This window comes from Odocoileus virginianus, chromosome 34 (assembly GCF_023699985.2).
Source record: "Odocoileus virginianus isolate 20LAN1187 ecotype Illinois chromosome 34, Ovbor_1.2, whole genome shotgun sequence".
In the NCBI taxonomy this organism is placed as follows: Eukaryota; Metazoa; Chordata; class Mammalia; order Artiodactyla; family Cervidae; genus Odocoileus; species Odocoileus virginianus.
The window spans coordinates 16,060,436-16,074,803 of record NC_069707.1 but is presented as its reverse complement, the minus strand read 5'-3'; the positions used below and the strand labels follow the sequence as shown (position 1 = coordinate 16,074,803).

General features: G+C 45.2%; 1 protein-coding gene across 6 annotated transcripts in view; it reads right to left on the bottom strand.

The window, feature by feature from the left end:
- LRP11 (LDL receptor related protein 11) overlaps positions 1-5,695 on the bottom strand; it is a 93,613-nt gene extending 87,918 nt beyond the window's left edge. For all 6 annotated transcript variants that reach the window (XM_070461478.1, XM_070461477.1, XM_070461476.1 and 3 more), the window contains exon 1: positions 4,966-5,695. In XM_070461478.1, the coding sequence (XP_070317579.1) occupies positions 4,966-5,599 (634 nt within the window). In that variant the 5' untranslated portion in view covers positions 5,600-5,695. The remainder of the gene's footprint in view (positions 1-4,965) is intronic.
- Positions 5,696-14,368: the final 8,673 nt, after the last annotated feature.

Here is a 14,368-nt window from a genome sequence, read left to right as displayed (position 1 = left end):
AGAGGTATATTAACTACTCTGATTTTCGACATATTGCTCTGAACAATGCCTTAATGACAAGAAATAGGAATCTGGGTCTTACTGCTTGGGCACCAATAATAGCCAAGGCTGAAGATATGGAAGTGGGGCCAGACTAAGAGAAGAGGCTTAGATATTAAAGGTCAAAATCCATCTTGATTTTTTTCAGTTTGTTTGCTTTTGTGATCTGTTTTCTTCATTGTGCATTTTTCTTAATTCCAACATGTCAGGAAAAAATTATTTACAACCCCAATATAGTTATCTTCATTTTTGGTGTGTATTGTTTGTCTTTCCCCATCTGAGCTGCCGATAATAGTAATTAATATTGGTGATGGTGGTGTTTAGCTGCTCGGTCGCGTCCAACTCTTTACCACCCCATGGACTGTTCCCCGCCAGGCTCCTCTGTCCACGGGATTACCCAGGCAGGAATACTGGAGTGGGCAGCCATTCCCTTCTCCAGAGTATCTTCCCCACCCAGGGATCGAACCTGGGCCTTCTGCATTGCAGGCAGATTCTTTATCACTGAGCCACCAGGGAAGCCCAATAATAAGTAACAGCTACTGTTTATTGGGTGATTTCTTTGTACCAGGTATCACACGAAGCATTTTTGAGCCATAAATTCACCCAGTTTTCACAAGTTTCTGAGGAAACTAGGTCAGATTGGCTAACTTAGTAGCCTAAGACCACACAAGTGATAAATTTGTCAGTTGAGATGTCAGCTCAGATCTAACTGAAAGGCTCCACTTATCCCACTATACTTTGGGAGCACTCACATATACTCTAGTTACAGTAAATATAAAGTTACATCCTGAATTTAACCTAACTTATTGATGTATTCTTACTTATTGATATTTATTCATATATCCTACCATTGCTTGTGTCACTGTATAAACTTCACAGTTGTCATTTTAAGTCCCTAGCCTCTACTACTGGATATTACTTTGTTACCAATTATCTTCATCATCATACATAATGCCACAATAATTTTTTTGCTAATACTTTTTTTTTAGCATGGATCATTTTCCTTAAAACATATCTCAGGAGAATGAATATTTTAATATTCTCTGGTATCTTTCTTGATTGATTTCCAAAAGAGACATTTCAATGTACACTCTCAGTGACCATGTATGATTATAAGTTCTCCACATGCATACCAATGTAACTCTTAAGTAAACTTATTATTGTCAGTGTAATAACAGTGCATGTGTGTGTGCTAAGTCGCTTCAGTTGTGTCCGACTCTTTGTGTCCCGATGGACTTGTAGTCTGCCAGGCTCCTCTGTCCATGGGATTCTCCAGGCAAGAATACTGGAGTGGGTTGCCATGCCCTTCTCCAGGGGATCTTCCTGACCCAGGGACTGAAAGAGTCTCTAAGGTCTCCTGCATTGGCAGGATGGTTCTTTACCACTAGTGCCACCTGGGAACAGCAAGCTGGTATTATTTATATTTCTCTGATTACTTCTAAGTTTGAGCATTTTTCCATGTTTATCAATTAAATATCCTCTTCTGGAAACTGTGTTCATATCCTTTGCCTACTTCTTTTTGTTTTTCTTACTAATTCACATAACCAGGTCTCCTGCATTGCAGGCAGATTCTTTATCAGCTGAGCTACCAGGGAAGCCCCTGATTCATATAAGCTTACTATTAATATAATAAATACATTGGTCTCATAACTTCCCAGACTCCTATTTGCAATTTCTTTTGTTTCTTGACATAATGAAGTTTTTAAAAACATGTGTATACTACATCCTTTCTCTTTGTGATCTCTTCAGTTGATTAGAAAGTTATCTTCCCCCCAGACGTGTAATAGTGAATTTATTTTCTTCAAATCTTCTATGTATGGAGTAACCTATGGCCTAATTTTTTAAAAAATTATTTAATTCTTTAACCCATTTGGAATTTCTGTGTGATCAGAGTTGCAAGTCTCAATATATTCTCACTGGTTATCTCAATAGTATTACATAATTATTTGCAACTCTTTTGTGATATTTATTTATAACACAAAAGGGAGAGGTTGAAAATGTGAGAAACATGCAATAGGTCAGGCACTCATGGAGGGATGAGCTTTGAACCTTCCCCGGTCAGTTCTTTCCTTTGCCCTTGGAGTAGATGAGAGAGAGGCCAGGGATAGCTATGCGTGGGTTTGCAGAGGGGATGGCAGAGTGCTGTCCAACACCAACTTTCCCTAATACAGATGCAAGCCTGACTTCTCAGATTACCCTGCATTTGCCTAGAGATCCTGGTTTTCAGGCTGAATATCCAGTGGAAAGAGCATAAAGGTGCTGGCCCTTGAGCTCTTGGAGACTGTATTCTCCGGGTCCTCTGAGGTCCTAACTGCTGCACTCCCTCCTTCCTGCTGCTCCTCACTTTCATCAGAAAACATAGACCCCCAGTCCCTCCAGTCAGCCACACAATCCAGCCAAGGTCCCATAGTGACATCAGGTGCGTGGGAAACACCGTTCTAATTCACAAAGCGTGTCCACCCTTGATCCTCATGACAGCCCAGCTGGGAGGCGAGGCCAGCACTCGAGTCCTAAGAGGATGAACAGAGACCCTCATGGAGAAGAGCTGGCTTTCAAATTCAGGATTGAGGCCAAAAGCCCTCTACCCTGCCTTTTGCACACAACTGCAGGCAGCTTGTGTCAATTCAGCACACCTCTCTCTCCAGCATCCTCCACTCCTTTCCACCTTCTCCCATCATCCCAGGTAGCTGCTTAGTCAGTCTCACCCTGGAAACTCAACAGCGGGCATCTCTACTTCCAGGTGGCCTGATGCTGTTGGAGAAAGCATTCAAGCTGCCCCACAGTACAGCTCCACAACTCACAGGGCACAGCTCACGACTCACATAACACAGCTCACAGCTCACAGCTCCACAAAACACAGGTCACAACTCACAAAGCACTGCTCACAACTTACAATGCATAGCTCCACAAAGCAGGTGCTATGAGACCTTTGGGCAGGTTACTTTCTCTCACCAAGCCTTCAAGTACCCTGGGGATTATGAGAGAACCTAGATTTGGAAAGGACAGATTTGTGAGGACAGAGTGAGTTCACGTGTCTAAGGAGCTTATAGCAGTGCTGTTTATCAAACTCAATAAATGTCCAAAAAAAAACAGGGCTAACGGGGTCCACTGTAACAACAAATGGCTGACGGGTCCGCTGAAAGTGTGTACTGTGCAATTCCACCTGGCCCCCTGCTCTTTTTTTCATGATCCTTGTATTCACCTCAAATGGACCCTAAAACATTTTCTGTAAATTTCGAAGCCATTTTCATGCTCCTTTAGCCTTAAACGACATGTGCTCACGAGCTTCAGAAAAACAAAAAAACATTCATGAAGGAACCACTTAGTCTCAGAAGCACAGAGAACTTCAGGAGGTTAAGGATCTGGGCAGGAAAAACATAAGACATCAGGTAGGGTGACCTTTGCCCTCTCTGCGGACAGAATGAGGGCATTTTGGAAGCAGCACCCTTCCATGTGTCCACATTCCTGGGATGCAAAGAACTTGTGAGCAGAGCAGCTCTTTTCCTGAATAAGGACCAAGCCCAGTGGTCATCTGGGTGTACCCTGGAGCATCTCCAAAGTGAATTACTAGACAACCCCCCCACCCCCGCCCAGAGAAAGGAAGTTCAAAAAAGGAAGTAGAAGAAAAAATGATTCAGAAACTTCTACAATAAAGTCCCCCCTGCCCGCCTTGGCAGTCCCTCCTTCTTTCCTGGTTTCCACTTTCCTTTCTGTTTCACTGGCTTAGGAGAAAGCTCCATTTGGCAATGCTGGTTTCCTCCAGTTGTGCAGTGAGAAGGGAAAGGGATTTTGTTTCATTGGTGCTGGGATTTGTTTTTGAGTCCCTGCTTGGGCGGAGGAAAGATGTATGTGAAACAGCCATGGGATGCACGGTGAAAGTGCCTCCCACCTCCACTTCAGGGAGAAAACTTTGGGGTCCTTTGCAGTGTGTGCCTCAAGGCCTAGAAATCTCAGGTGACCTTGGATATTTATTGCACTGGAGGTGGGAAGGGAGGTAGGCCATTGTGGACACAGATTTCCAGACCCTTCTCTTTGGACCTAAAGGTCATGGAGACTCCAGATTTCCAAAGTGGCTGAGGCTATGCCCCTCTAGTCTTGTTATGGTTTCACTCTTGCGTCATCATAAAGCAAACAGCAACAGACTGCAATCAAACACACTCAGCTGAACACAGGCAGGCCCAATCAAGCTTTTATTTCCTGAGACCTTATCTCCAACTGCCACATTTTTTTTCTTTTTTGCCTCCTGTTTGGGTCTTAATTCTCATTCTGATCATCCCCAGAATAAAAACCATCAAACAAAAAGCATCCTTTTTAGCTTCTCTTTGAAAGAGAGGTGCTTTAAACTTTATTTTCAATTAATGGAGCTCCTTTTCTCCCGACTCCTTAACAAAGAGAACCATAGTTCATAGAAAATAGTTAGACCCACTTCAAAATAACCTGACCTGTTCCCTTCCCAATTTTGTCTGATGAAAGCAACTTTAGGTGGAATCATGAATCCTGAGAGCCAAGCTAAGAAATAAGGGTGTGCTGTGAGCAATCTGGTATCTAATTAGATTTTGCTCTTGTTATTACTTGACACAAACCATACCTTATAAGAACCTTTGAGACTAAAATAGACTTTCCCCCCTGAACTTTTCTCTTCCATTAAAGCGAATTTCCGCGAATCCTTTCAGATCAGTATTCCTCCCTAAACTTAGAAAAATTCCAGAAGCAGTCCACTGTGCCCGCTTCCACCCAATCTACTGGGAGTTTCTCAAAAACCATCCCTAGGACTGAGATGTCAAAGCTGGATATTTCATTTCTGATTTGACTGAGGAGGGCCCAGCGGTCCTGCCTAGGTAGGTCTCCCAAACGCAGCCACCAATAGGTACAAGGACAGACAGCAGGGCCCGAGGGACCAGGCCCGGGCCTCGGGTGGGTGCTTACCCAGGCGAGGCGAGGCCCGGGCGAGGGCCAGGGCGCCGGCTTCCAGGCCTTCCTGCTCGCCCTCTGGGGCGCGGCTGAGGCTGTAGCTGCTGTAACCTCGGTGCAGCGCGAACTTGCAGACGCTGCGGCCGCGCCAGGTGCAGTTGAAGAGATAGCAGCCGAGCGCGGCGGCCGGGGGCGCGGGCCGCCGGGGCAGCTCCACCACGGCCACGGAGCAGCGCGGCTCGAGGCAGCAAGCCTGCAGGCACTGCCGCCAGTCCCGCACGGCCGCCGGCGCGCTCAGGAAGCTGGCGCCGGCCGCGATCGAGTCCTTGGTGCGGATGATGGCGTCGGGCCTGGCCCTGTAGCCGCCGCCCCCAGGGCCGGGGCAGCCTTCTTGGCGGTCGCCGCCCGCGCGCAGCTCGAGCTCCAGCTCCTCCTGCGGCCTTTCCTGCTGCAGCTGTCGGTGGAACTCCTCCAGCAGCTGCTCCACACCCGAGAGCTGCGCATGCAGCTCGGACAGCGGCGCGGAGGGCGAACCGGCCGCGCGGCCACCGGGCAGCCACAAGCACAGCAGCAACAGGCCGGGCAATGCCCGGCGCGGCGGCGGGCGCCTGCGCCCCGAGCCCGCGCCCTCCCGGGCGACGGAGGCCATGGCGGGCGGCGGCGGAGGAAGTGAGGCGACGCTGGGCGTCAGAGTGCGAGGGAGACGGAAGACGGGCGTGCGCCGGCCCCGGGATTCTCCGGCGCTGCCGCGGCGGGCGCTGGGCACCGGGGACCTCAAAGCGCGGCCTCCCCGGGGCCCCGCTGCGTCCCAGAGGCCGCAGGCGCGCGGTCGCCGGCGGGAATCGTAGCGGATGGAGGCATAGCCGGCCCGTCGCCCTGGCACAGCTCCTCGTCCCTTCCCGGAAGCCCGGGTGCGACGGCGTCTCTCTGCCAGGAGCCCGGGTCAGATCGAGGGCGAGAAAGAGGCCGCGTCTACCGGATCAGCACTCCGTGGTGAACAGCGGCCGCGGGAGATGGGGCGTGTCAAGCCCCGCCCCGCCCCGCCCCGCCCCGCCCCGCCCCGCCCCTCCCAGCCCCTCCGGGCCCGCCCCTGCAGCCTCTGCCCCGCCCCCCGCAAGCTCGGGCCCCGCCCACATTCCTCTCTTTCTTTTTTTTTTTTGTGGGCGGCAGGAAAGGCAGCCGTCAGATATGCAAATGTCACCACCCTTAGGGAAGAAAGTGAAGAACTACAGAGCCTCTTGAAAGTGAAAGAGGAGAGTGAAAAAGTTGGCTTAAAGCTCAACATTCAGAAAACTAAGATCATGGCATCTGGTCCCATCACTTCATGGCAAATAGATGGGGAAACAGTGGAAACAATAGCTGACTTTATTTTTCTGGGCTCCAAAATCACTGCAGATGGTGATTGCAGCCATGAAATTAAAAGACTCTTGCTCCTTGGAAGGAAAGTTATGACCAACCTAGACAGCATATTAAAATGCAGAGACATATGGCTGATTCATGTCAATGTATGACAAAAACCACTACAATATTGTAAAGTAATTAGCCTCCAACTAATAAAAATAAATGGAAAAAAAAAATGCAGAGACATTACTTTGCCAACGAAGGTCCGTCTAGTCAAGGCTATCGATTTTCCAGTGGTCATGTGTGGATGTGAGAGTTGGACTATAAAGAAAGCTGAGCGCCAAAGAATTGATGCTTTTGAACTGTGGTGTTGGAGAAGACTCTTGAGAGTCCCTTGGACTGCAAGGAGATCCAACCAGTCCATCCTAAAGGAGATCAGTCCTGACTGTTCGTTGGAAGGACTGATGTTGAAGCTGAAACTCCAATACTTTGGCCACCTAATGTGAAGAGCTGACTCATTTGGAAAGACCCGGATGCTGGGAAAGATTGAGGGCAGGAGGAGAAGGGGACAACAGAGGATGAGATGGTTGGATGGCATCACCGACTCGATGGACATGGGTTTGGGTAGACTCCGGGAGTTGGTGACGGACAGGGAAGCCTGGCGTGCTGTGGTTCATGGGGTCGCAAAGAATCGGACACGACTGAGTGACTGAGCTGATCTGAACTGAAGGTAGCCATGGAGAGAAGGCGGTGCCCCACAGGAGTCTAGCGCCTCTCCCACCGGCCTCCACTTCTGGGCGGACATTCTGGTTCAAGCATGCTGGGCTTATTTTTTTTTTTAATTACAAAAATCTTTTTGTCAGTTAGTAATTTATTGCCTTTTGACTCCAGGTGCATTTCAGTACACCCTCGGAGATAAACACAGGTATTCTTTTAAATCATTATTCTTTTTTTCTAGTAGCAGGGAGAAGACATGATTTTATTTTATGTTTTACCTTTTTTTTTCTTGAGGTATAATTGCTTTATAGTATTGTGTTAGTTTCTGATACACAGCAAAGTGAATCAGCTATATGTCTGTACGTGGAAGCAACCTAAGTGTCCATTGACAGATGAATGGAAGATGTGGTGCATATATATAAGGGAATATCGTTTAGCCATTTAAAGGAACAAAACTGGATCATTTTTGAGATGTGAATGGACCTAGAGTCTGTCAGACAGAGTAAAGTAAGTCAAAAAGAGAAAAATAAATATCATATGTGAAAAATAAGTATCATATATTAAGAATAAATATCACATTATAATATCATTATTAACCTTTGTTTTCTTCTCAATGCGACACGGGCTCCTGGAGAGGAGGGGAAGGGGTGTCTCCACAAATCTTTGTGACCTCAGGGCCACTCTAGAGAAGGGATGTGCTTCACTGGAGAACCACCTGGCACCATCTTCAGCCCTTCACCTCCAGTGTCCATGATTGTTTTCATCTTAGCTCCCCAAGATGCACTTGGTAACAGAAGACAGGCAGTGCTGTGAAACAACACAAACAGTGGTCACATTCATTCAATTTTCTACAAACTTAAACTAGAAACCTGAGCACAGTCACTTAAGGGGAGCTACAAAGTTCACTCTACGGTGCGCACAGAGGCCTTTGGCTGAAGTCTTATAAGAGGAATTGTTTTATGTGACCTAATAAAGTATGGGCTACTTTATGACCTATACCCCTGTGAAAAAGTCCAACCCAAGGAAGGCTACACCTGAAAGTTCTAGCTGCCTGTGAGCTGCTGCTGTGTCCCGTTTACTTCTGAGTCTGTTTCTATTGATTCATTTTTCTCATGATTATGAATCACATTTTCTTGTTCCTAGCACATCCAGAAATTTTTTTTTTACTAGAAACTTGAGGATTGTGAATTTTACATTTTTAAATGTCTAGATTTTTAGGGGGGTATGAATAAATGACTGGATAGGAAAATAGGTCTCTGCTGTAGTTTATTTTCACAGCTGACAGTTAGGAACCTATTGCTTTCAAATAAAGAACAGAGTAGGAGGTGAAATTGGAAACTAAACATAGAGAAAAATAGAAAAAAAATTAATCTAGTATTTTTTTGCCATTTGACGAAAAGGAGAAATTTTAAAGTTGTGTGTGTATGCGTATTTGAGTGATGTTGAAGCTTAAAAAAAAAAAAAATCTCTTAGCCCCAAAGGCTGTGTCTGGGCTGTAGCACTTTGGGCTGTAGTTTCTTCCATTGTGAAATATTTACCCCACATGACTGCAGCCACTTTCAGTGCCCTGAGAGTCATATAAATTCCAGTTTTATTTAAACCTCAGAGCTTGAAAAAGCTTGCTATGAGGATAAAATTCCACATGTAATAAGAATGGCTCCAGAGGTATCATCAAACCTTCTAAAACTATTATTAAAATGATTAGTATTAAAAACCAACATGTATGATATAATATATCAACATGTATGATATAATAACTAACAATTGTATATGATTTTTTGGTTTGCAAACACTTTCAAACACACGATATCATACAGCCGTCACAAAACTGTTAGATGAGCAGGTGACATCACTCATCTCGGAGACAGTGTAGAGTCAGCACAGAGTGCAACCCACCTAGCTCACTTGCTCCACCGTGGTGGGGGAGGGTGGTGGGATGAGGAGGGGGAGGAGGGTGGGACCGCACTGCTCAGTGGCATTAAGGCCAAACCCTTACAGCAACCACACAGTTTCCCCACTTTGCTAACTTCCCAATATTTTTGAGAAAAGTGGAAATGACCTTTCTTTCTTTCTTTTTTTTTTTTTTTACCATTAGGAATGGTTATTTCTAGGGTCAAGATAGGAGCAGTGAAGAGGAATGTTCACTTTCTTACTTTGTATTGATTGAATTTTTTGCTATGACTTGTGATAAAGGAAATCAATCCTGAATAGTCATTGGAAGGACTGATGCTGAAGCTGAAACTCCAATCCTTTGCCCACCTGATGCGAAGAACTGACTCATTTGAAAAGACCCTGATGCTGGGCAAGATTGAAGGCAGGAGAAAAAAGGGACGACAGAGGATGAGATAGTTGGATGGCATCTCTGACTCAGTGGACATGAGTTTGAGTAAACTCTGGGAATTGGTGGTGGACAGGGAGGCCTGGCACGCTGCAGTCCTTGGGGTTGGAAAGAGTAGGAGGTGACTGAGCAACTGAACTATGATAAAGGAAGTAATTTATTTATCATTTATAAATATATTTATAAATTATCATTTCTAAAATAAATAAACTCATTTCCATTATTTTGGAAATAAGATAGTTTTGATTTGAAAGCCTAAACAAATCCTTATGAATGGACAGAAGAAATTTTATGTGAGGATATAGATGTCAGGACTGTGATCTGAATAGATGGAGATGTTTCTCTGTTTTATAAGATCATTAAGGGTAAAAGTCCAGCAAATTGAGAGTTGCACATTATGCATCAATTTATTGAAGGTTGGAACGAGGTTGTCATTCTAGTGACTGTCTTAAATGCTTTACAGGCAATAAACAAGTTAAACTAGTGCATGTAAGATCTTTACAGGGCACCTGGCATATGGAAGATGCTCAATAAATAATAATAATTATTATTTCTTGTTCTACCTTTTAAGTTTACAGGAAAAAACCAGGTCCCAGAGAAATAAGGGAGCTTCCCCAAGATTAGAAGATGTGCAACCAGCTGAAGCCTGAATCCCCTACAACCTGCCGACCCAGCAGTCGTGTCATGAAGGTTCGTCCCCATCCTCACCCCCTTCACAGCGTCTGCTCTGTCCACATGCCTGGAGGGGCAGCCCCAGCTCCCAGGTGACCCAGCTCGTCCACTGCTGATGGAACCATAATGAATTCCTGGCCCGAGCCCAGCAACCAACACTGTCTCCCAAGGGCAGAGAATCCAGGAACAATGGAGTCAGTGAGGGAAGTGAAGCTGGGAGCCAGTGGTGGTGGTGGGGGGCACATGGTCCTGTGTGGGGTGATGGAGCAGAGAAGCTGCTCAGCTGAGGGGGTGCAGGGGCACCTGTAGAACATGGGGCACACGCAGTCCCCAGAGAGTGAAGGCAGGGGCTGCCTGACAACTTTCTCATCCCAGCAGCTTCCCTGGGCACTTCCCTGGCCTCCTCCTTGGATTCTCTGCACAGACTTGTATATATCATTGCTTAGTGATGGGGTTTGTCATGGTAAAATCTTTGTAGATTAGGCTTCCTTGGATGTCCAATGGTTAATAATCCACCTACCATTGCAGGGGACACGGGTTCAATTCCTGCTCCGGGAAGATCCCACATGCCACAGAGCAGCTAAGCCCATTCGCTGCAACTACTGAAGCCTGAGCAGAGTAGAAATGGTGCTCCACAGCAAGAGAAGCCGCCAGAACGAGAAGCCCAAATCAGAGAGTAGCCCCCACTCTCTGCACGCAGAGAAAGCTCACACACATCAGTGAAGACCAGCGCAGCCAGGAAAAAACAAATCTCTCTGAGTGGCAAACAACAGAAGCCTACTTCACAGTGGCCTGAGGAAAAGCACCAGGGAGCTCTGGCATGGAGAGATGCCACTTATGGGCAGGGCAAGAAGTGTCGCCAGCCAGAAAGAGGGCCGGGATCCCAGGGCGGAAACCCTCAGCCAGGCAGCTGGTCCCAGAGGCTGCTTTCCTCCTGGGCTGGTGGTCTAGCATCTCCACCCCTCTGAACACAGAAGTCCTGTTTCTCTCAATGGCTGATGTTTTCTGCCCTCCATGTACAAAGCCTGTGGTTACCATACGTTAATTTCGCACAATGCACAGAAACTGCACCCAGGTGGTTTGGGAGGAACTGTTAGGAGTCCAGCTGGGCCCTGGGTGCCCAGGTGCCGTTACTGAGGTGCAGAGGGCATGAACCTCGAGCATGGCTAGGAGCACTGCCTCTCCCCGCTGAGGGCAGAGTGAGAGCAAAGGAGCAGTGAGGGGCCGGGGGAGGCCCCAGAGATTGTCTTCTACTTGACTAAGGCAACGCCTAGCGTTTGCTTAAACACTTCTATTCATTTTTTATTGCAAATTTAAGAGACACTTTAAAAAGGACTGTGCTTGGACTGCCAGTCAATACTCTGAGTTCAGCACAAACATTGATCATTGACTTACCACAGCCTCACACACCAGGTACCAGTACTGTCCCCATCTCATCCTGGCTGGGAGCGCAAGACTTCACCCGGGGAGTCCATCCTCGGGTCAGCCTTTCTCTTCACTAGAATGCTGTGTCTTATATTCAGTTACAGTCGGCTGTGTGGTTTCCACACACTTTTTGTAGTTTATTTTCTTGAGGTCTGTTTGAGCAATCTATAATTTGTCTCAAGTGATGGTTCTTCATATATCTAAAAGCTGCCATTATAGCCTGCAAGCAACGCCGCCTGTGAGATTCAACAGTGTTAAAAGCACTGTGAGCCTGGGGCAAGCCCCAGAGGACTCATCTATAATGTGGAAGTGATTGTGTAACCTTACTTTCCAGGGTTGTCGAGACGTTTAAGTGAAAACATCCGCCACACGGCCAGCCCAAGAGACAGGGTTAGTAACTGTTGGCTACTCAGCCCTGCTGTCCGTCCACAGACCCATCCATCCTAGCATGAGCCCTTTAGATCTTGGTCCTGAAACCTAACACCTTCTATCCCACCTGGCTTTGAATCATCTGTAAAGTGTCCTATGTCTTTGTCCAAGAAATTGATTTAAATGATGGACTGTAGGAAAGCCAAGGAGGGAGGCTTGAGGTATTCCACTAAGACCTACCCCAAGGTTAACATGGATTCACTAATTTGAACCCTTTGGCTATGATTATTAGGTTACTCATCCACCCAGGTGCTCTTGCTCAGCCAAATTTCTCCATCTTTTCTGCAAACATATCATGAGAGCTTGTCAAGTGACTTGGAATTGCAGTACGCTGTATTAGCATACTTTTCAGTTTACAACGCCAAGTTAAACAGATGGATACAAGTCCTTGGAAAATGTAGTAAGCGACTTACTGTCCTGATGAGCACCGTTTTCCTGTGAGTTCTCCAATAAGCCCATAAAAGCTCTTTGTACAATCTTTCTTAATTCAGGGTTGTTTTTAGGTACAAGTTTTGCAAAATCTATCTTTTGAAAAGTTAGATTGGCTTTTGTCCATTTCTGTTGTCTGAGCAGTTTTGATAGTGTCTGTCTAGTTTTCTATTGCTGTTGTAATAAATTAGCACAAAGTGTAGTGGCTCAAAATAAGAGACTATTACCTTATAGTCTGTAGGTTAGGCTTGGACATTTTAGAGGTTTTTTCATACACTTTGCCAAAATATCCTCCAGGACCAGGACCTCCTGCTAACCTAAGGTCCTCCATACCCTGCCAAACTGAGGACTCACATTTTATAATATTTGGTCAATTTTGAAAAGTTTTTGAAATTGTTGAAATTAAAAATATTCTCATCTTCCCAGTAATTCTAACTCCAGGAAGTTATTCTGCAAATATATTCATATAAGTTTGGAAAGATGTATGTACAGATGTTTATTACAGGATTTTTTCTTTTTTTTTTTTTGTTTGTGAAAGCAATAGCTGGAAACACCCTGAATATACCCAAGTGAGAGATGCTTAAATAAATTTTGGTAGAAACATGCTTTGGAATACTCAGCACTGTGTGTCTCCCAAGTACATCATTAAGTGACACACAGATGAGGCAGCAGCATATGTACAGTGAAATCTTCTGTGTTAAAAACATACCTACTCTCCTTCCTTTTTTAAAGGGAAAATTGTATGCTATAACCTATATTAAGTTTGTTTTTCTATTCAGGGTGGGAAAACAGGTATATTTGGAAACCACAATGGAAAGAAAGACTGGTTTGCAGGTACCCCTATTTTTATCAAGGAAATAATTTTAATGAGCCCTGACTCGTGTATGTATGTATGTATGTAAATAATGTTCATTGCAGCACTGTTTACAATAGCCAGGACATGGAAGCAACCTAGATGTCCATCGGCAGATGAATGGATAAGAAAGTAGTATTGCATATACACAATGGAATATCACTCAGCTATTAAAAAGAATGTATTTGAGTCAGTTCTAATGAGGTGGATGAAACTGGAGCCTATTATACAGAATGAAGTAAGTCAGAAAAAAAAACACCAATACAATATATTAACGCATATATATGGAATTTAGAAAAATGGTAACGATGACCCTATATGTGAGACAGCAAAAGAGACACAGATGAAAAGAATAGACTTTTGGACTCTGTGGGAGAAGGCAAGGGTGGGATGATTTGAGAGAATAGCTTTGAAACATGTATATTATCGTATATGGAATAGATCGCCAGTCCAGGTTCGATGCATGAGGCAGGGTGCTCAGGGCTGGTGCACTGGGATGACCCTGAGGGATGGGATGGGGAGGGAGGGAGGGAGGGTCAGGATGGGGAACACATGAACACCCGTGGCTGATTCATGTGAATGTATGGCAAAAACCACCACAATATTGTAAGGTAACTAGACTCCAATTGAGACAAAAATAAATAAATTTAAATAATAAAATTAAAACTCCCAAATTAAAAAAAAATTATTCCTTAAAAAAATTTCATTTTATTTATTTATTTATGGCTACACTGGATCGTTATTGTGGCATGCCAGCTTTCTTTAGTTGTGAGAAGCAGTGGCTACCCTCTAGTTTTGTGCTGGCTTCTCAGTGTGGTGACTTATCTTGTTGCAGAGCGTGGGATCTAGGAGCCAGGGCTTCAGTAGTTGTGGCATATGGGTTTAGTTGCCCCACTGCATGTGGGATCTTCCTGGACCAGGGATCAAACCCATGTCCCCTGCACTGGCAGGCGGATTTTTAACCACTGTGCCTCCAGAGAAGTCCTCAATCCTATCATTTAGTGATTCTTGTGTCCCAATGGTTATAACTGTGGTATTAATCTTTCTCTTATTTTCAGTGTCAAAAGTACTCAATGAGTAAACTTAGCAGAATCTTTCAGTTTTTTATGGTGTATTTTTCAATCTGAAAGTGCTTAAAGAATAATAGGAAAATAGCTAGATTTTACGTGTATTTCATCTCTTGACTAAAAGTACCGTTTTGTTTTGTTTTTTAC